At 44.3% G+C, this 23,795-nt stretch overlaps 1 protein-coding gene across 1 annotated transcript; it reads right to left on the bottom strand.

The window, feature by feature from the left end:
- Window positions 1-530: 530 nt before the first annotated feature.
- Window positions 531-22,016, bottom strand: xkr4 (XK related 4). The gene is made up of 4 exons (XM_061890497.1): window positions 21,186-22,016; window positions 12,085-12,284; window positions 9,269-9,623; window positions 531-7,159 (listed from the first exon to the last, which is right to left on the bottom strand). The coding sequence occupies exons 1-4, from the start codon at window positions 21,803-21,805 to the stop codon at window positions 6,562-6,564; spliced, it is 1,773 nt and encodes a 590-aa protein (XP_061746481.1). The 5' UTR covers window positions 21,806-22,016; the 3' UTR covers window positions 531-6,561.
- Between the last annotated feature and the right edge of the window lie 1,779 nt (window positions 22,017-23,795).

Genomic DNA, 23,795 nt, shown 5'->3' with positions numbered 1-23,795 from the left:
CATATCATTTGCATAAATCACCACCTCATTAACATAATCAATATCAAAGAATCGGTCCAGTATGAAGAATCAATTCTTCCCAAAATCAACTGGAAACAGGAAGTGAGTAACAATGCTCTCATGTAACACCAAGCCCAGGACCAGGTCTTCCTACCATTAAGGGTAGACCTTGGTACCACTAAGGTAACATTATTGTGGGACCAACTTGGTACCACAAAAGAAACCAACTTGATACCCAAAAGGGACCAACTTCGTACCACAAAGAGACCACCTTTTATGGGACCACCTTGGTACCAAAAAGGGACCAACTTAGACCACCTTACGTGGGACCACCTTGGTACCAAAAAGGGACCAACTTAGACCACCTTATGAGGGACCACCTTGGTACCAAAAAGGGACCAACTTAGACCACCTTATGTGGGACCACTTTGGTATCAAAAAGGGACCAACTTAGACCACCTTATGTGGGACCACCTTATGTGGGACCACCTTATGTGGGACCACCTTGGTACCAAAAAAGGACCAACTTAGACCACCTTATGTGGGACCACCTTGGTACCAAAAAGGGACCAACTTAGACCACCTTATGTGGGACCACCTTGGTACCAAAAAGGGACTAACTTAGACCACCTTATGTGGGACCACCTTGGTACCAAAAAGGGACCAACTTAGACCACCTTATGTGGGACCACCTTGGTACCAAAAAGGGACCAACTTAGACCACCTTATGTGGGACCACCTTGGTACCAAAAAGGGACCAACTTAGACCACCTTATGTGGGACCACCTTGGTACCAAAAAGGGACCAACTTAGACCACCTTATGTGGGACCACCTTGGTACCAAACAGTGGCCATCTATTTTGAGACCACCATGGTATCCCAAAAGGGACCAACCTAGACCACCTTTTGTGGCACCACCTTGGTACCAAAAAGGGACCAACTTAGACCACCTTATGTGGGACCACCTTGGTACCAAAAAGGGACCAACTTAGACCACCTTATGTGGGACCACCTTGGTACCAAAAAGGGACCAACTTAGACCACTTTATGTGGGACCAACTTGGTACCAAACAGTGGCCATCTATTTTGAGACCACCATGGTATCCCAAAAGGGACCAACCTAGACCACCTTTTGTGGCACCACCTTGGTACCACAAAGTGTCATCTAGTTTAAAACCACCTTTGGACCACCTTGTTTTTAACCAACCAGGGACGAACTTGATACCACGAAAAGTCCATCTTTCGAAGGACCACCCAGGTACCACAAAGTGGTCATGTATTTTAAGACCACCTTGGGACCCCAAAAGGGACCACACCTTGAGGGACCACCTTGGTACCAAAAAGTGGCCATCTATTTTGAGACCACCATTGGACCCCAAAAGGCACCAACTTAGACCACCTTATGTGGGACCACCTTGGTACCAAAAAGGGACCAACTTAGACCACCTTATGTGGGACCACCTTGGTACCACAAAAGGGACTACACCTTGAGGGACCACCTTGGTACCAAAAAGTGGCCATCTATTTTGAGACCACCATTGGACCCCAAAAGGCACCAACTTAGACCACCTTATGTGGGACCACCTTGGTACCACAAAAGGGACCACACCTTGGGGGACCACCTTTTTTTTAAGCAAACAGGGACTAACTTGGTACCACGAAAAGTCCATCTTTTGAGGGACCACCTTGGGACCCCAAAAGGCACCAACTTAGACCACCTTATGTGGGACCACCTTGGTACCAAAAAGTGGCCATCTATTTTGAGACCAGCTTTGGCCCCCAAAGGGGACCACCTTCTTTAAAACCAAACAGGGACTAACTTGGTGTCAGGAAAAGGCCATTTTTCGAGGGACCAGCTTGGTACCACCAAAGGCCACACTTTGAGGGACCATCTTTGTACCAGGAACAGACCACCTTTTGTGGGACCAGCTTGGTACCACCAAAGGCCACACTTTGAGGGACCATCTTTGTACCTAACTTGGTACCAGGAACAGACCACCTTTTGTGGGACCAGCTTGGTACCACCAAAGGCCACACTTTGAGGGACCATCTTTGTACCTGACTTGGTACCACCAAGGGAGCACCCTTTTGGAACCACTTTGGTACTACAAATCGCCCAACTGGATACCAAAGACCGACTACTCTTCGAGAGACCACATTTTGTGTCACTACCTTGATACCACATTGATAGTACCTTGGTACCACCTTGGCACTACCTTGATATCACATTTGTACTACTTTGGTATTACATTGGTACTACCTTGATACCACATTGATAGTACCGTGGTACCACCTTGGCACTACCTTGGTACCACATTTGCACCACCTTGGTACTACCTTGATAGTACTTTGATACCACATTTGTACAACCTTAATAGTACCTTGGTACCACCTTGGCACTACCTTGATACCACATTTGTACTACTTTGGTATTATCTTGGCACTACCTTGATACCACATTGATAGTACCTTGGTACCACATTTGCACCACCTTGATAGTACTTTGATGCCACATTTGTATAACCTTGATACTACCTTGGTACCACATTTGTACTACCTTAATATTACCTTGGTACTACCTTGATAGTACTTTGATACCACATTTGTACTACCTTGATACTACCTTGGTACCCCCTTGGTACTACCTTGATATTACCATGGTACCACCTTGGTACTACCTTGATACAACCTTGGCACTACCTTGATACCACATTTGTACTACTTTGGTATTACCTTGGAAGTACCTTGATGCTACCTTGGTACCAACTTGGTACTACCTTGATGCCAAATTTGTACTACCTTGATACCACCTTCATACAACCTTGGTACCACCTTGATACTACATTGGTACTACCTTGGTACCACATTTGTACCACCTTGGTACTAACTTGGTACCACCTTAGTTCCACTTTGGTACCACCTTGAAACTACCTTGATACCACATTTGTACTACCTTGGTACCACCATGTTACCACATGTGTACTACCTTGATACCACCTTCATACAACCTTGGTACCACCTTGATACTACATTGGTACAATCTCAGTACTACATTGATACTACCTTGGTACCACATTTGTACCACCTTGGTACTAACTTGGTACCACCTTAGTTCCACCTTGGTACCACCTTGAAACTACTTTGGTACTACCTTGATACCACATTTGTACTACCTTGGTACCACCTCTATACTACCTTTATACTACCTTGGTACTCCATTTGTACCACCTTGATACTACCTTGATACCACCTTAGTACCCCATTGGTACCATCTTGGTATCACCCTGGTACTACCTTGGTACTACCTAAAGTTACAACATAATGCGAGCAGGAAGTTGGGTGATGTTAGGGTGAGTAGCAGTTACCATGGCAACACAAAAGGGTGAGTAGCAGTTACCACGGCAACACAAAGGGGTGAGTAGCAGTTACCATGACAACACAAAGGGGCTAGTAGCAGTTACCATAGCAACACAACGGGGTGAGTAGCAGTTACCATAGCGACACAAAGGGGTGAGTAGTAGTTACCATAGCAACACAAAGGGGTGAGTAGCAGTTACCATAGCAACACAAAGGGGCGAGTAGCAGTTACCATGGCAACACAAGGGTGTGAGTAGCAGTTACCATAGCAACACAAAGGGGCTAGTAGATGTTACCATGGCAACACAAGGATGTGAGTAGCAGTTACCATGGCAACACAAGGATGTGAGTAGCAGTTACCAAGGCAACACAAGGATGTGAGTAGCAGTTACCATGGCAACACAAAGGGGTCACAGTTGCTTGTGGTCATGATGTTACTTCCCAGGCTATTCGGTCCCTTTCCAATGGAAACACACTATTTGGTGGAACAAAGTCCAGGAGGGAACCATGGTTGCACAGGACACACACACACACACACACACACACACACACACACACACACACACACACACACACACACACACACACACACACACAATTTGCTACTTTCACATTCCAACAACTACTGTAGTTTTCCTTCAGTGTGTTGCCGCAGACAGGAAGTAGTCTTTGCCATCACCTTGGATGTCTTGCCTCTTGTCGCGCCCTACAAAGTGTTTGCACTGCAAGTATTGGACTTGTTACTAGGGTTGCACATAAGAACCTCTTCACATCCCAAACACGGTTCTTACTCATCCTGATTCTAATTCCATTCATCATTTTCAAAAAAAAATGGCTAATGCTAATCAGTAGCACGTCTATGGTGTATCCAATGTAAATTAGCATCGAGCTAGCACAGCCTCATTCCATCAGGCATGGAAAATGACAACAAAAAGTATCAAAATGTGGCACCGTTTGATTGTAGGTGAGTCGGCGTTGGGTCGGTACCGATAAAGTACTTGAAAGTAGAAAAAGTTAGCATGTTCACAGTACTGTACAACCTGCTCGCTCCATGTCCGCCTCCACAAGCCTATTTGTCATGTTCTGACCCATAAGAATCCACTTTTTCCAGACACAGAACACATTAACCATGTTTTTGTGTTCATGACATCTTATAGCGTCGCACAAATGTACTGCGAATTAAATAGACAAATGCTAACATTAGCATGCTAACAGTGTCACTCACCAAGTTCTATGACTGAGCAGTACGGCGGCAAAATTGGCAAAAATGTTAGCATGCTAATGTTAAAATGCTAACAGTTAGCATATGTCACATACCAACTTACATGATTGTGGTGTATGGCAAAAAGTTAGCATCCTAGCACTGCTAACAGTTAGCATATGTCACATACCTAGGTATATTACTCAGGTATTTTGCGGCAAAATTGGCAGAAAAGTTAGCATGCTAACGTTAAAATGCTAAAAGTTAGCATATGCCACACACCAAGTTATGATCGAGGTGTACAGCAAGTAAAATTTTCTTAAAAAGTTAGCATCCAAACATTAGCGTGCTAGCATGCTAACAGTTAGCATATGTCACGTACCAACTTACATGATTTTGGTGTATGGCAAAAAAGTTAGCACGCTAGCACTGCTAACAGTTAGCACATGTCACATACCTAGTTAAATTACTCAGGTGTATGGTGGCAAAATTTGCAAAAAAGTTAGCATGCTAACGTTAAAATGCTACGATATGTCACACTAAGTTATGACAGAGGTGTAAGGCATCAAAATTGTCTTAAAAAGTTAGCATGCTAACACGCTAATGTTTGGATGCTAACAGTTAGCATATGTCACGTACCAAACTTATATGACTGAGGTGTATGGCGAAAAAATTGGCAAAAAAAGTTAGCATATGTGACATATCTAGTTATATAACTGAGGTCTACGGCGGTAAAATTGGCAAAAAAAATTGCAAGCTGACGTTAAAATGCTAAAAGTTAGCATGTCACACACCAAGTTATGATCGAGTTGTACGGCAGCAAAATTGTGTTAAAAAGTTAGCATCCAAACATTACGTGCCAGCATACTAACAGTTAGCATGTGTCACGTACCAACTTATATGACTGAGGTGTATGGCGGAAAAATGTGCAAAAATGTTAGCATGCTAACACTGTTAACGGTTAGCATATGTGACATACCTATTAATATAACTTAGGTCGATGTGACCAATCTAAGTCCAAGACTAGATGTGACTGATCTAAGTCAAAGACTAGATGTGACCAATCTAAGTCCAAGACTCGATGTGACCAATCTAAGTCCAAGACTAGATGTGACCAATTGAAGTCTAAGGCTAGATGGGACCGATCTAAGTCCATGAGCACGAACTCGGATCCTGCACCTCCAGTTGAAGACCAGTAAAGTAGAATATTTTTTAAGTGGATTCTTATGAGTTAAAATGAGATTCTGTAGTTCTTTCAAAATGTTGTAGTTTTTCCTTCTGGTTCTGAATCTTAAAAAGTTGACACTTGTTGGAAAACCAGCAAAAGGTTTTTTTGGCACTGAGAGCAGGAACAGAATCCAACAACTTATTCTGGATGTGTTGATCCCAACCAACCTATCAACATATCGTCTTGGGGTCTGAATCCAACAGCAACTTCTCCTGGATTTGTTGATCCCGAGCCAACCGATCTGGATCAAAACATCCTCTCTGGGTCTGAATCCAACAGCAACTTATCCTGGGTGTGTTGATCCTTAGTCAACCAATCTGGATCACAATAACCTCTCAGGGTCTGAATCCGACAGCAACTTGTCCTGAATGTGTTGAACCCGAGTCGACCAACCCGGATCAAAAATATCCTCTCGGGGTCTGAATCCAACAGCAAGTTATCCTGGATATGTTGACCTTAACCAACTAGACATCAAAGTATGCTCCCAAGGTCTGAATCCAACAACAACATGTCCTGGATGTGTTCCCAACCAACCAAGTTCAAAGTGCTCTCTCAGGGTTTGAATCCAACAACTTATCCTGGACGTGTTGACCCCGATCAACCTGGATCAACACATGGTCTCAGGTTTTGGCTTGTATCCCACAGGACTTCCCTGATGAGACTCGGTAAAAAAAAAAAAAGATATTCTCCTCTCCTGAGAGCAGAGAGCAGGTCCACCATCTTCCTTCAGACCAGTAGGAACCTTGTATTGCCACACAGTCGTCGTTGCTGCTCACTACAACGTGGTTTCGTACTCCAACCTCTCCTGGACCAGAGCGTCATCCTTATACTGCAGGCGCGGCGTCACGGAGCAGTCGATGGCCAGGATGGCTTTGCGTATGCCCCGGTCCAGGACGTGGCGCTCCCAGGCCGGGTAGCGATTCCTGCACAGGTCGATCTTGATGACCGTCTCCTCGAGGCGAGGAGCGCGAGACAACGGCGTGGACGGCACGGCGCGTCGCACCTGGAACACCGGCATGCAGCCGTCCCTTTCCGAGTGCTTGGCGTCACGCTCCAGCGTGGTGGCGGCGGTGCCCGGGTTGGAGCGCAGGGAGTCGGCGGCGCCCTCGGACGGCAGCGCGGAGAAGTGGGCGGCGGCGTCCGGGTCCAGGCGCTGGCGGCTGGGCGAGTGCGGGAAGCGTGGGCCGTTGGGGTGAAAGAAGGCGTAGTACATGAGCAGGAACAGCACCCCCGTCAGGAAACTGCTGAAGATGACGCAGAGCGCCGGCACCGCCAAGGAGTCGGTGGCGGCGGGAGCGCGGTAAACATACCACAATGCACTGAGGGCGGCGTTTTCCCCCAGGATTACCGAGTAGTAGATGAACAGACGACACCTGCAACAGACAAACAATAAAATCATTAAAAGAAAACAGTCAAAGGAAGGGAGTTCCACAGACAGGGAGCGGCAGCTTCAAAAGTTCTGTCCCCCGTGGTCCTGAACCGCGTCCTGGGTGGATGCAGGTTGTGCTGTTGGCCTGACCGGGTCTTAGCTGAGGTGCGTGGTGTGAGGTCGTTAATGAAGTACTCAATACGGGCAAAGATAGTGAGCCGGTGAATGGTGCAGAGGACGGGGGTGATGGGCTCGTACTTCCACACCCTCATCAGGACCCCGGCAGCGCTGTCCTGAACATACTGGCGCTTTTGGAAGCTCCTGCCAGGGATCCGGATGGGGAGTGCGTTACAGTAGTCCAACCTGGAGGAGACAAAGGCATGGACAAGCTTCTCTGCAGCTAGAAGGGACAGAGTTTGGAGAGGTTTTGCAAATGTGGGTGACACGAACTTGACCCCAAGGTTGGTAACAGAAGGAGAGACGGGAAAGTTGAGGCCAAAAACATGAAACCAAGGTTACGTGGGGAAGAAAGGAGTCGTTGAGGGATACCAGTTTGGACGGCTCCGTACATTTATCTCCCCCTGGCAGGAGCTGAGATGGGCAACAGTGGCAGAGGTGGACCCAGAGGGGGAGACCCTAAGGTGGAGTTGTGCGTCGTCAGCATAGCAGTGGAAATGAATTCCATGTCTGCTGGCGACACACCCGAGGGGAAGCATGATTGTTTGTTAACCGTGTCGCCTCAGGATGACCCTCAGAAGCGCTACACTCTCTATTGGGAGGCTTTGAAGTTCACCAAAGGAGTTGCCAAGTTCCGATGATATCGCTCTTACATCAGCGCTGGGCACCGTAGGCAGAGGTGTTCGGCAGATTCTTGTCGTCTTCACACTTTCCCGTCAGATGAAGCCCCCTTCGGAGAGCAGAGTGGTTACCGGATCGAACCAACTCCCCCGTCCAACCATCCCCGTCTCATCTACATTACATGCCACAAAACCAACCCTCAAGAGGAGTCCTCGTTGTCGAAGAAAGACCTCACCGACCCCATCTGTTTCTGTAGATGGTGAAGAGGGTTGGACTAAGCACAGAACCCAGAGGGACCCCACAGGTGACAGTGTGGGGGCGAGACTTACCGTCCTGTTGGCGAGCTAGGAGCGGAACCAGTGACGGGCAATCTCAGAGAGCCGGATGAAGTACCAGTACTGGAGACGGTGGGGGAAGATCTTGTGGTCAATAGAGTCAAACGCAGCAGAGAGGTCGAGAAGAAGGATGAGGGTGGTGGACCCGGAGTCAGAGGCCAACACCAGATCATTGGTAACTCTGATGAGAGATGTTTCTGTGCTGGGGAGGACCGGATACCGGAATGTACCTTCTACTGTAAGGTCCTACCCTCTGCATTGAGAGTCTACCCTCTGCATTGACGTCCTACCCTCTGCATTGACGTCCTACCCTCTGCATTGAGAGTCTACCCTCTGCATTGAGAGTCTACCCTCTACACAGAGGTCCTACCCTCTACACAGAGGTCCTACCCTCTGCATTTAGGTCTTACCCTCTACACAGAGGTCCTACCCTCTACACAGAGGTCCTACCCTCTACACAGAGGTCCTACCCTCTACACAGAGGTCCTACCCTCTGCATTTAGGTCCTACCCTCTGCATTTAGGTCCTACCCTCTGCATTTAGGTCCTACCCTCTGCATTTAGGTCCTACCCTCTGCATTTAGGTCCTACCCTCTGCATTGAGAGTCTACCCTCTGCATTGAGAGTCTACCCTCTGCATTGAGAGTCTACCCTCTGCACTGAGGTCCTACCCTCTGCATTGAGGTCCTACCCTCTGCACTGAGGTCCTACCCTCTGCACTGAGGTCCTACCCTCTGCATTGAAGTCGTACCCTCTGCATTGAGAGTCTACCCTCTACACAGAGGTACTACCCTCTGCATTGAGGTCCTACCCTCTGCACTTAGGTCCTACCCTCTGCACTTAGGTCCTACCCTCTGCACTTAGGTCCTACCCTCTGCACTTAGGTCCTACCCTCTGCATTGAGGTCCTACCCTCTGCACTTAGGTCCTACCCTCTGCATAGAGGTCCAACCCCTAAACTGAGGTGTAAAAGGCCAGTTACCTGGTGCGCCCCTCCTTGACGTTGAACCAGGAGAAGATGTAGATGATGCCCACCACCATGTCGAAGACGATCTCCTCCCACTTGCTGACACAGAAGTGGGTCTCACAGTGCACGATCCAGAAGGTCATGAAGCACCAGTGCAGCACGATGAAGATGCCAAAGTAGAGTTGGAAGACGGACGCAAACAGGGCGAAGGTCACCACTCGGGCCGCGATGGTGAAGAAGTGCCAGCAGAACTGGACCACCACGGCCAGGTAGCCCATGGACTTCTTGTCATCGCGGGACTCCCTCAGCGCCTTCTGGTACGAAGCCAGGGCCCAGGCCAGAGACACCAGGGAGGCGCCCGCCGTCATGCCTGCAACACACAGGAAGACAATTATAGATCAGCAGGCACACTTAGCTCATATGTAGACCTAGTTTGGTCACATCGAGTCTTAGACTTAGGTCGGTCACATCGAGTCTTAGACTTAGATTGGCCACATGTAGACTTAGCCTTAGATTGGCCACATCTAGTCTTAGACTTAGATTGGTCACATCTAGTCTTAGATCGGTCAAATTAAGTCTTAGACTTAGATTGGTCACACCTAGTCTTTGACCTAGATCGGTCACATCTAGTCTTAGATCGGTCACATTAAGTCTTAGACTTAGATTGGTCAAATCTAGTCTTATACTTAAATCAGTCACATGTAGTCTTAGACTTAAATCGGTTACATCTAGTCTTAGACCTAGATTGGTCACATCTAGTCTTTAACTTGGTTGGTCACATCTAGTCTTAGACTTTGATTGGTCACATCTTGTCTTAGACTTAGATTGGTCACATCTAGTCTTACATTGGTCACATCTAGTCTTAGACCTAGATCGGTCACATCTAGTCTTTGACTTGGTTGGTCACATCTAGTCTTACACTTAAATCGGTCACATGTAGTCTTAGACTTAAATCGGTCACATGTAGTCTTAGTCCTAGATCGGTCACATCTAGTCTTTGACTTGGTTGGTCACATCTAGTCTTAGACTTGGTTGGTCACATCTAGTCTTAGACTTAGATCGGCCACATGTAGTCTTAGACTTAGATTGGCCACATGTAGTCTTAGATCAGTCACATTAAGTCTTAGACTTAGATTGGTCACATCTAGTCTTAGACTTAAAATCGGTCACATGTAGTCTTAGACTTAAATCGGTCACATGTAGTCTTAGTCCTAGATCGGTCACATCTAGTCTTTGACTTGGTTGGTCACATCTAGTCTTAGACTTGGTTGGTCACATCTAGTCTTAGACTTAGATCGGCCACATGTAGTCTTAGACTTAGATTGGCCACATGTAGTCTTAGATCAGTCACATTAAGTCTTAGAATTAGATTGGTCACATCTAGTCTTAGACTTAAAATCGGTCACATGTAGTCTTAGACTTAAATCGGTTACATCTAGTCTTAGACTTAGATTGGTGTCACATCTAGTCTTAGATCGGTCACATTAAGTCTTAGACTTAGATTGGTCACATCTAGTCTTAGACTTAAATCGGTCACATGTAGTCTTAGACTTAGATTGGCCACATGTAGTCTTAGATCAGTCACATTAAGTCTTAGAATTAGATTGGTCACATCTAGTCTTAGACTTAAAATCGGTCACATGTAGTCTTAGACTTAAATCGGTTACATCTAGTCTTAGACTTAGATTGGTGTCACATCTAGTCTTAGATCGGTCACATTAAGTCTTAGACTTAGATTGGTCACATCTAGTCTTAGACTTAAATCGGTCACATGTAGTCTTAGACTTAAATCGGTCACATGTAGTCTTAGTCCTAGATCGGTCACATCTAGTCTTTGACTTGGTTGGTCACATGTAGTCTTAGACTTAGATTGGTCACATGTAGTCTTAGACTTAAATTGGTCACATCTAGTCTTAGACTTAAATTGGTCACATCTAGTCTTAGACCTAGATGGGTCACATCTAGTCTTAGATTTAGATGGGTCACATCTAGTCTTAGACTTAGATTGGTCAGATCTAGTCTTAGACTTAAATCGGTCACATGTAGTCTTAGACTTAAATTGGTCACATCTAGTCTTAGACTTAAATTGGTCACATCTAGTCTTAGACCTAGATTGGTCACATCTAGTCTTAGATTTAGATGGGTCACATCTAGTCTTGGACTTAGATTGGTCAGATCTAGTCTTAGACTTAAATCGGTCACATCTAGTCTTGGACTTAGATTGGTCACATCTAGTCTTGGACTTAGATTGGTCACATCTAGTCTTGGACTTAGATTGGTCACATCTAGTCTTAGATTTAGATGGGTCACATCTAGTCTTAGACTTAGATTGGTCAGATCTAGTCTTAGACTTAAATCGGTCACATGTAGTCTTAGACTTAAATTGGTCACATCTAGTCTTAGACTTAAATTGGTCACATCTAGTCTTAGACCTAGATTGGTCACATCTAGTCTTAGATTTAGATGGGTCACATCTAGTCTTGGACTTAGATTGGTCAGATCTAGTCTTAGACTTAAATCGGTCACATCTAGTCTTGGACTTAGATTGGTCACATCTAGTCTTGGACTTAGATTGGTCACATCTAGTCTTGGACTTAGATTGGTCACATCTAGTCTTGGACTTAGATCGGTCACATCTAGTCTTGGACTTGGTTGGTCACATCTAGTCTTAGACTTAGATTGGTCACATCTAGTCTTAGACTTAGATTGGTCACATCTAGTCTTAGACTTAGATTGGTCACATCTAGTCTTAGACTTAGATTGGTCACATCTAGTCTTAGACTAGTGTCCAATGTCTTGACATGCACGGGGTGTGCGTGCAGGTGCAGTACCTTGCACGGCCAGCAGTTCCTGGGTCTGGATGACGATGCACAACTGCAGCACCAGTTGCGGAGCACTCTCCAGGAAGGTGGCCAGCAGGTGCAGCATGCTGATGTCGGCAAACTGGTAGATCATCCTCCAGCGGTAACGCCAACGCTGCGTCTCACCGCTCTGGCGGCTGCGCACGCCCAGGTAGATGGCGGTCAGGTACCTGCACACCAAACACAGCAAATATTCAAAGACAGTGTTACTGTTCAAACTGTGTGGAGTGTTGCATATACCGCTTCAATAACACCTTGTTCTAATGAATACTTAGGTCTACTACACTACTGTATTCAATGTTGTCATCATGGTGGTACTTAATGAATACTTAGGTCTACTACACTACTGTATTTAATGTTGTCATGATGGTGGTACTTAATGAATACTTAGGTCTACTACACTACTGTATTTAATGTTGTCATTATGGTGGTACTTAATGAATACTTAGGTCTACTACATTACTGTATTTAATGTTGTCATGATGGTGGTACTTAATGAATACTTAGGTCTACTACGCTACTGTATTTAATGTTGTCATGACGGTGGTACTTAATGAATACTTAGGTCTACTACACTACTGTATTTAATGTTGTCATTATGGTGGTACTTAATGAATACTTAGGTCTACTACACTACTGTATTTAATGTTGTCATGATGGTGGTACTTAATGAATACTTAGGTATACTACACTACTGTATTTAATGTTGTCATTATAGTGGTACTTAATGAATACTTAGGTCTACTACACTACTGTATTTAATGTCATGGTGGTACTTAATGAATACTTAGGTCTACTACACTACTGTATTTAATGTTGTCATGATGGTGGTACTTAATGAATACTTAGGTCTACTACACTACTGTATTTAATGTTGTAATCATGGTGGTACTTAATGAATACTTAGGTCTACTACACCACTGTAATGTTGTCATTATGGTGGTACTTAATGAATACTTAGGTCTACTACACTACTGTATTTAATGTTGTCATCATGGTGGTACTTAATGAATACTTAGGTCTACTACACTACTGTATTTAATGTTGCCATGATGGCGGTACTTAATGAACACTTAGGTCTACTACACTACTGTATTTAATGTTGTCATGATGGTGGTACTTAATGAATACTTAGGTCTACTACACTACTGTATTTAATGTTGTCATGATGGTGGTACTTAATGAATACTTAGGTCTACTACACTACTGTATTTAATGTTGTCATTATGGTGGTACTTAATGAATACTTAGGTATACTACACTACTGTATTAAATGTTGTCATTATAGTGGTACTTAATGAATACTTAGGTCTACTACACTCCTGTATTTAATGTTGTCATTGATTATTGGTGTAGACTATGGTTTATTGACAATTATTTCTGGTGTGGCGCCAAAGGAGGAGAAGGAAGAAGGTAAGAAGAGAAGATGGTATGTTCCATACCTCCACATGAGTCCCAGGTGGAGGAAGAAGGAGGGAAGAAGGAAGAAGAAGAAGGAAGAAGGTTAGAAGGTAAGTCCTCCTACCTCCAAATGAGTCCCAGGTGCAGGAAGAAGGAGGAGGAGAAGAAGAAGAAGAAGAAGAAGGTAAGAAGAAGGAAAGAAGGTAAGTCCTATACCTCCACATGAGTCCCAGGTGGAGGAAGGAGGAGGAAAGAAGGAAGAAGAAGAAGGTAAGTCCTATACCTCCACATGAGTCCCAGGTGGAGGTAGGAGGAGGGAAGGAGGAAGAAGAAGAAGGAAGAAGGTAAGTCCTCCTACCTCCATATGAGTCCCAGGTGCAGGAAGAAGGAGGAAAGAAGGAAGAAGAAGAAGGTAAGAGGGTAAATACTCCTACCTCCATATGAGTACGAGATGCAGGAAGAAGAAAGAAAGAAGGAAGAAGAAGGTAAGAGGGTAAATCCTCCTACCTCCATAAGAGTCCCAGGTGGAGGAAGGAGGAGGGAAGGAGGAAGAAGAAGAAGGAAGAAGGTAAGTCCTCCTACCTCCACATGAGTCCCAGGTGCAGGTGCAGGAAGAAGGAGGAAAGAAGGAAGAAGAAGAAGGTAAGAGGGTACATCCTCCTACCTCCATATGAGTCTGGGATGCAGGAAGAAGAAAGAAAGAAGGAAGAAGAAGGTAAGAGGGTAAATCCTCCTACCTCCATATGAGTCCCAGGTGCAGGAAGGAGGAGGAGAAGAAGAAGAAAAAGAAGGTAAGAAGAAGGAAACAAGGTAAGTCCTATACCTCCACATGAGTCCCAAGTGCAGGAAGGAGGAGGAAAAAGGAAGAAGAAGAAGGTAAGACCTCCTACCTCCATGTGAGCCTCAGGTGCAGGAAGAAGAAGAAGAAGGTAAGAAGGTAAGTCCTCCTACCTCTACATGAGTCCCAGGTGCAGGAGGAAGGAGGAAAGAAGGAAGAAGGTAAGTCCTCCTACCTCCATATGAGTCCCCAGGTACAGAAAGAATGAGGAAAGGAAGAAGAAGAAGAAGAAGAAGAAGAAGGAGAAGAAGGTAAGTCCTCCTACCTCCACATGAGTCAGAGGTGCAGGAAGAAGAAGGAAAGAAGGAAGAAGAAGAAGGTAAGTCATCCTACCTCCACATGAGTCCCAGGTGCAAGAATAAGGAGGAGAGGAAGGTAAGAAGGTAAGTCCGCCTACCTCCACATGAGTCTCAGGTGCAGGAGGAAGGAGGAAAGAAGGAAGAAGAAGAAGGTAAGTTCTCCTCCCTCCTTATGAGTCCGAGGTGCAGGATGAAGGAGGAAAGAAGGAAAAAGGAAGAAGGAAGGAGAAGAAGAAGAAGAAGAAGAAGAAGGTAAGTTCTCCTCCCTCCTTATGAGTCAGAGGTGCAGGATGAAGGAGGAAAGAAGGAAAAAGGAAGAAGGAAGGAGAAGAAGAAGAAGAAGGTAAGCCCTCTTACCTGCATGTGAGTCTCAGGTGCAGGAAGAAGGAGGAGAGGAAGAAGAAGAAGAATAAAGTAAGTCCTTTACTCCATATGAGTCCCAGGTGCAGGATGAAGAAGGAAGAAGAAGAAGAAGGTAAGTCATTTACCCCCACATGAGTCCCAGGTGCAGGAAGAAAGAGGAAAGAAGGAATAAAAAAGAAGAAGAAAAAGAAGGAGAAGAAGGTGAGTCCTCCTACCTCCACATGAGTCCCAGGTGCAAGAATAAGGAGGAGAGGAAGGTAAGAAGGTAAGTCCGCCTACCTCCACATGAGTCTCAGGTGCAGGAGTAAGGAGGAAAGAAGGAAGAAGAAGAAGGTAAGTTCTCCTCCCTCCTTATGAGTCCGAGGTGCAGGATGAAGGAGGAAAGAAGGAAAAAGGAAGAAGGAAGGAGAAGAAGAAGAAGAAGAAGAAGAAGGTAAGCCCTCTTACCTGCATGTGAGTCTCAGGTGCAGGAAGAAGGAGGAGAGGAAGAAGAAGAATAATAAAGTAAGTCCTTTACTCCATATGAGTCCCAGGTGCAGGATGAAGAAGGAAGAAGAAGAAGAAGGTAAGTCATTTACCCCCACATGAGTCCCAGGTGCAGGAAGAAAGAGGAAAGAAGGAATAAAAAAGAAGAAGAAAAAGAAGGAGAAGAAGGTGAGTCCTCCTACCTCCACATGAGTCCCAGGTGCAAGAATAAGGAGGACAGGAAGGTAAGAAGGTAAGTCCGCCTACCTCCACATGAGTCTCAGGTGCAGGAGGAAGGAGGAAAGAAGGAAGAAGAAGAAGGTAAGTTCTCCTCCCTCCTTATGAGTCCGAGGTGCAGGATGAAGGAGGAAAGAAGGAAAAAGGAAGAAGGAAGGAGAAGAAGAAGAAGAAGAAGAAGAAGGTAAGTTCTCCTCCCTCCTTATGAGTCAGAGGTGCAGGATGAAGGAGGAAAGAAGGAAAAAGGAAGAAGGAAGGAGAAGAAGAAGAAGAAGGTAAGCCCTCTTACCTGCATGTGAGTCTCAGGTGCAGGAAGAAGGAGGAGAGGAAGAAGAAGAAGAATAAAGTAAGTCCTTTACTCCATATGAGTCCCAGGTGCAGGATGAAGAAGGAAGAAGAAGAAGAAGGTAAGTCATTTACCCCCACATGAGTCCCAGGTGCAGGAAGAAAGAGGAAAGAAGGAATAAAAAAGAAGAAGAAAAAGAAGGAGAAGAAGGTGAGTCCTCCTACCTCCACATGAGTCCCAGGTGCAAGAATAAGGAGGAGAGGAAGGTAAGAAGGTAAGTCCGCCTACCTCCACATGAGTCTCAGGTGCAGGAGGAAGGAGGAAAGAAGGAAGAAGAAGAAGGTAAGTTCTCCTCCCTCCTTATGAGTCCGAGGTGCAGGATGAAGGAGGAAAGAAGGAAAAAGGAAGAAGGAAGGAGAAGAAGAAGAAGAAGAAGGTAAGCCCTCTTACCTGCATGTGAGTCTCAGGTGCAGGAAGAAGGAGGAGAGGAAGAAGAAGAATAATAAAGTAAGTCCTTTACTCCATATGAGTCCCAGGTGCAGGATGAAGAAGGAAGAAGAAGAAGAAGGTAAGTCATTTACCCCCACATGAGTCCCAGGTGCAGGAAGAAAGAGGAAAGAAGGAATAAAAAAGAAGAAGAAAAAGAAGGAGAAGAAGGTAAGTCCTCCTACCTCCACATGAGTCCCAGGTGCAAGAATAAGGAGGAGAGGAAGGTAAGAAGGTAAGTCCGCCTACCTCCACATGAGTCTCAGGTGCAGGAGGAAGGAGGAAAGAAGGAAGAAGAAGAAGGTAAGTTCTCCTCCCTCCTTATGAGTCCGAGGTGCAGGATGAAGGAGGAAAGAAGGAAAAAGGAAGAAGGAAGGAGAAGAAGAAGAAGAAGAAGAAGAGGAAGGTAAGCCCTCTTACCTGCATGTGAGTCTCAGGTGCAGGAAGAAGGAGGAGAGGAAGAAGAAGAAGAATAAAGTAAGTCCTTTACTCCATATGAGTCCCAGGTGCAGGATGAAAAAGGAAGAAGAAGAAGAAGGTAAGTCATTTACCCCCACATGAGTCCCAGGTGCAGGAAGAAAGAGGAAAGAAGGAATAAAAAAGAAGAAGAAAAAGAAGGAGAAGAAGGTAAGTCCTCCTACCTCCACATGAGTCCCAGGTGCAAGAATAAGGAGGAGAGGAAGGTAAGAAGGTAAGTCCGCCTACCTCCACATGAGTCTCAGGTGCAGGAGGAAGGAGGAAAGAAGGAAGAAGAAGAAGGTAAGTTCTCCTCCCTCCTTATGAGTCCGAGGTGCAGGATGAAGGAGGAAAGAAGGAAAAAGGAAGAAGGAAGGAGAAGAAGAAGAAGAAGAAGAAGAAGAAGAAGAAGGTAAGCCCTCTTACCTGCATGTGAGTCTCAGGTGCAGGAAGAAGGAGGAGAGGAAGAAGAAGAAGAATAAAGTAAGTCCTTTACTCCATATGAGTCCCAGGTGCAGGATGAAGAAGGAAGAAGAAGAAGAAGGTAAGTCATTTACCCCCACATGAGTCCCAGGTGCAGGAAGAAAGAGGAAAGAAGGAATAAAAAAGAAGAAGAAAAAGAAGGAGAAGAAGGTAAGTCCTCCTACCTCCACATGAGTCCCAGGTGCAAGAATAAGGAGGAGAGGAAGGTAAGAAGGTAAGTCCGCCTACCTCCACATGAGTCTCAGGTGCAGGAGGAAGGAGGAAATAAGGAAGAAGAAGAAGGTAAGTTCTCCTCCCTCCTTATGAGTCCGAGGTGCAGGATGAAGGAGGAAAGAAGGAAAAAGGAAGAAGGAAGGAGAATAAGAAGAAGAAGAAGAAGAAGAAGGTAAGCCCTCTTACCTGCATGTGAGTCTCAGGTGCAGGAAGAAGGAGGAGAGGAAGAAGAAGAAGAATAAAGTAAGTCCTTTACTCCATATGAGTCCCAGGTGCAGGATGAAGAAGGAAGAAGAAGAAGAAGGTAAGTCATTTACCCCCACATGAGTCCCAGGTGCAGGAAGAAAGAGGAAAGAAGGAATAAAAAAGAAGAAGAAGAAAAAGAAGGAGAAGAAGGTAAGTCCTCCTACCTCCACATGAGTCCCAGGTGCAAGAATAAGGAGGAGAGGAAGGTAAGAAGGTAAGTCCGCCTACCTCCACATGAGTCTCAGGTGCAGGAGGAAGGAGGAAAGAAGGAAGAAGAAGAAGGTAAGTTCTCCTCCCTCCTTATGAGTCCGAGGTGCAGGATGAAGGAGGAAAGAAGGAAAAGGGAAGAAGGAAGGAGAAGAAGAAGAAGAAGAAGAAGGTAAGCCCTCTTACCTGCATGTGAGTCTCAGGTGCAGGAAGAAGGAGGAGAGGAAGAAGAAGAAGAATAAAGTAAGTCCTTTACTCCATATGAGTCCCAGGTGCAGGATGAAGAAGGAAGAAGGAAGAAGAAGAAGAACGTAAGTCATTTACCCCCACATGAGTCCCAGGTGCAGGAAGAAAGAGGAAAGAAGGAATAAAAAAGAAGAAGAAGAAAAAGGAGAAGAAGGTAAGTCCTCCTACCTCCACATGAGTCCCAGGTGCAGAATGACGGAGGAAAAGAAGAAGGAGGAAAGAAGGTAAGAAGAAGGTAAAAAGGTACAAACCCCGTTTCCCATATGAGTTGGGAAATTGTGTTAGATGTAAATATAAACAGAATACAATGATTTGCAAATCCTTTTCAAGCCATATTCAGTTGAATATGCTACAAAGACAACATATTTCATGTTCAAACTCATAAACTTTATTTATTTTTGCAAATAATCACTAACTTTAGAATTTGATGCCAGCAACACGTGACACAGAAGTTGGGAAAGGTGGCAATAAATACTGATAAAGTTGAGGAATGCTCATCAAACACTTATTTGGAACATCCCACAGGTGTGCAGGCTAATTGGGAACAGGTGGGTGCCATGATTGGCTATAAAAACAGCTTCCATGAAATGCTAAGTCATTCACAAACAAGGATGGGGTGAGGGTCACCACTTTGTCAGCAAATTGTCAAACAGTTTTAGAACAACATTTCTCAACGAGCTATTGCAAGGAATTTAGGGATTTTACCATCTAGGGTCCGTAAAATCATTTAAAAGTTCAGAGAATCTGGAGAAATCCCTGCAAGTAAGCGATGATATTACGCACCTTTGATCCCTCAGGGGATACTGCATCAAAAACCAACATCAGTGTGTAAAGGATATCACCAGATGGGCTCAGGAACACTTCATAAAACCATTGTCAGCAACTACAGTTGGTCGCTACATCTGTAAGTGCAAGTTAAAACTCTACTATGCAAAGGAAAACCCATTTATCAACAACACCCAGGAACGCCGCTGGCTTGGCTGGGCCCGAGCTCATCTAAGATGGACTGATGCAAAGTGGAAAGGTGTTCTGTGGTCCGACGAGTCCACATTTCAAATTATATTTGGAAACAGAGGACGTGGTGTCCTCCGGAACAAAGAGGGAAATAACCATCCAGATTGTTATAGGTGCAAAGTGTAAAAGCCAGCATGTGTGATGGTATGGGGGTGCATTAGTGCCCAAGGCATGGGTAACTTACACATCTGTGAAGGCACCATTAATGCTGAGAGGTACATGCAGGTTTTGGAACAACATATGTTGTCATCCAAGCAACGTTATCACGGACGCCCCTGCTTATTTCAGCAAGACAAGTGTTTCAACAGCGTGGCTTTGTAGAAAAAGAGTGCGGGTACTTTCCTGGGCCGCCTGCAGTCCAGACCTGTCTCCCATGGAAAATGTGTGGCGCATTATGAAGCCTAAAATAGGACAGCGGGGACCCCGGATTGTTGAAGGACTGAAGCTCTACAGCAGGGGTGCCCATTACGTCGATCGCGAGCTACCAGTCGACCGCGGGGGGTGTGTCAGTCGATCTCCAGCCAGGCTTTTAAAAAAATAGACCTAAAAATGAGTGATCATCAATCTTCACCAAGACGTCACTTAAATGACATTCACGGTACCGGAGGGTCTTGTGAGATGACGCTGGCTGCTGCAAGATCATTATTATGAAAATATGACCGAGAGGAAGGCAAGAAACACTTTTTATTTCAACAGACTCTCGCGCCGTACCTTCCGTCAAAACTCTAAAGGCCGACTGCACATTTCCTATCTTCACAATAAAAGCCCTGCTTCATGCTGCCTGCGCTAACTAAATACAGAGTCTCGGAAAACTGGCGTGCACAAGCGATCCCTCAGAAAGCTGGCGTGCACATCACTTGTGCACGCCAGCTTTCCGAGACTCTTATTTTGTTAGCGCAGGCAGCATGAAGCAGGGCTTTTATTGTGAAGATAGGAAATGCGCAGTCAGCCTTTAGAGTTTTGACGGAAGGGACGGCGCGAAAGTCTGTTGAAATAAAAAGTGTTTCTCGCCTTCCTCTCTGTCATTTGTTCATAATAATGAACTGGCAGCAGCCAGCGTCATCTCACAAGACCCTCGGGTGCCGTGAATGTCAATCAAGCAAGCTACGGAATTTGCCGCCAATGTTTTTCTTGTAAAGTGTATGGAAGCTGGATGAATTAGATGCCAAAAAGAAACCACTTTTTTTTCTCCTCCATTTGAAAATGTGGGCGTTATCATCATTACTGTCTGATTCCAATCAATGCAAGTCATCAGAATCAGGTAATACACCAACTTATATTCTTGTCTTTGTGAAAGAAAGACATCTATATGTGTTACACATGCTTGTATTATCATTAAACACATTTAACTTGTTTACAAAAATGTCTCTTTCATAAATAAATAAATATAAATGATATAGAGGTAGATCCCCTCGAGTTGGTCAATTGAAAAGTAGCTCGCCTGCAGAAAAAGTGTGGGCCCCCCTGCTCTACATAAAACAAGAATGGGAAAGAATTCCACTTTCAAAGCTTCAACAATTAGTTTCCTCAGTTCCCAAACGTTTATTGAGTGTTGTTAAAAGAAAAGGTGATGTAACACAGTGGTGAACATGCCCTTTCCCAACTACTTTGGCACGTGTTGCAGCCATGAAATTCTAAGTTAATTATTATTTGCAAAAAAAATAAAGTTTATATGAACATCAAATATGTTGTCTTTGTAGCATATTCAACTGAATATTGGTTGAAAAGGATTTGCAAATCATTGTATTCTGTTTATATTTACATCTAACACAATTTCCCAACTCATATGGAAACGGGGTTTGTAAGAAGGTAAAAAGGTAAGTCCTCTTACCTCCACATGAGTCCCAGGTGCAGGATGTGCAGGAGTGCCTGACATGCGCAGACGCACACGGAGAGTGGTGGTGCAGGTGGTGTCCTGGGCGTGGTGGTGCAGGTGGTGTTGTTGGTCCTGCTGGCGGCGGCCTCCTGCCTGTTGGGGCTCGGGCTGACCTCCCCGCCCAGCAGCGCGTCCAGCGGGTCCGCCTCGTCCTCGGGGACCAGGTCGTGCAGGAACCAGCGGAAGCTGAAGAGCTGCACGCAGAAGGATCCCAGGACCAGGAAGACCAGGGTCAGGCCGAACCACCAGTAGTCCCGCTGCGTGTAGTAGTCCGCCGCCAGCCACACGTCCGTGCCCACGTCCGCCGAGTAGACCAGCATGGCGGCCAGGATCCACAGACACTCCCACGCCGTCTGCCGGCAGCCGCCGCTCCGGTCCCGGTCCTGGTCCCGGTCCCGGTCCGGGTCCTGGCGCGCCGACACGCCGCCACTTCCGCCGTTGGCCAAGTCCGAGTCCGCCGTCCTCAGGCCGGGCGGCAGCACGTGGACCGAGGCCGAGTGTTCCGAGTTCTGCAGCGGCGTGAAGGCCACCTCGCTCTTCTTCAGCCGCAGGACGCCGTCTGACTTGGCGGCCATGATGACGACGACGACCAGGAGGAGGATGATGATGATGATGATGATGACAACTGCACCCCCCACACACACACACTAGTAGACCCGGTCCCGCTGCGGTCCAGTCCAGTCCAGGTTCCAGTCAGCGAGAGTACATCCTTGTCAAGTGTGGACAAAAGGAGGAAGGTCGTTGCCGCCGTCGCCGTCGTCGTCGTCTTCCTCGCTGGCTGGCGGGGATGTGACGTCATCCACGTGACGTCATCGGCGCGCACAAAAAAACCTGCGCTTTCTGACATTTCTCAACGGAAGTAAAACTAATAAATATTCTCGTCTTTTTTTTTAAATTATTTTATCGTAAAGGCGATATTTCATGTCTTTTATTTTGAAAGTCCATTTAAAGGAAAGCTTTTATTTTGTGTCCAAAAGAAATAAATCTACATAACATATCTATTGATACTGCTTTATATACATACAATATTAATTATATTGTTTTATATACATAAAATATTAATTATACTGTTTTATATACGGGGCTTCACGGTGGCAGAGGGGTTAGTGCGTCTGCCTCACAATACGAAGTTCCAGCAGTCCTGGGTTCAAATCCAGGCTCGGGATCTTTCTGTGTGGAGTTTGCATGTTCTCCCCATGAATGCGTGGGTTCCCTCCGGGTACTCCGGCTTCCTCCCACTTCCAAAGACATGCACCTGGGGATAGGTTGATTGGCAACACTAAATTGGCCCTAGTGTGTGAATGTGAGTGTGAATGTTGTCTGTCTATCTGTGTTGGCCCTGCGATGAGGTGGCGACTTGTCCAGGGTGTACCCTGCCTTCCGCCCGATTGTAGCTGAGATAGGCGCCAGCGCCCCCCGCGACCCCGAAAGGGAATAAGCGGTAGAAAATGGATGGATGGATGTTTTATATACATAAATATCTATTAATTATACTTTTTTAATGCAAAAATTATTAATGACTTTTATATACATAAAATATGTTATACGGTTTTATATACATACAATATTAATGATACTGTTTTATATACATAAAATAGTGATACTGTTTTATATACATAAAATAATATACTGTTTTATGTACATAAAATATGTATTAATTATACTGTTTTATGTACATAAAATATGTATTAATTATACTGTTTTATGTACATAAAATATTAATGATACTGTTTTATATACATGAAATATGTATTAATTGTACTGTTTTGTTTACATAACATATATATTGATACTGTTTTATAAAAAAAATTGTGATACTGTTTTATATGTAAAATATATATTATACTGTTTTATATACGTGCAATATGTATTATACTGTTTTGTATACATAATATATTAATGATACTGTTTTATATACATAAAATATACTTTATGTACATAAAATATGTATTAATTATACTGTTTTATATACATAAAATATTAATGATACTGTTTTATATACATAAAATATATATTATACTGTTTTCTATACATTAAATATGAATTAATTATACTGTTTTATATGCATAGAATATTAATTATACTGTTATATAAACATAACATATATTAGTTATACTATTTAATATACAAAAAATATATATATTATACTGTTTTATATACATGCAATATGTATTATACTGTTTTGTATACATAATATATTAATGATACTGTTTTATGTACGTAAAATAATGTACTTTTTTATATACATAAAATATGTATTAATTATACTGTTAGATATACATAAAATATTAATGATACTGTTTTATATACATAAAATATGATACTGTTTTATATACATAAAATAATATACTTTTTTATATACATAAAATATGTATTAATTATACTGTTTGATATACATAAAATATTAATGATACTGTTTTATATACATAAAATATTTATTAATGATACTGTTTTATGTACATAAAATATATATTATACTGTTTTCTATACATTAAATATGAATTAATTATACTGTTTTATATACATACATTATGCTGTTTTATATGCATAGAATATTAATTATAC

This window comes from Nerophis ophidion, linkage group LG28, assembly GCF_033978795.1.
Source record: "Nerophis ophidion isolate RoL-2023_Sa linkage group LG28, RoL_Noph_v1.0, whole genome shotgun sequence".
Taxonomy (NCBI): Eukaryota; Metazoa; Chordata; class Actinopteri; order Syngnathiformes; family Syngnathidae; genus Nerophis; species Nerophis ophidion.
The sequence above is the reverse complement of the archived record's forward strand: the minus strand, read 5'-3'. Positions and strand labels throughout refer to the sequence as shown.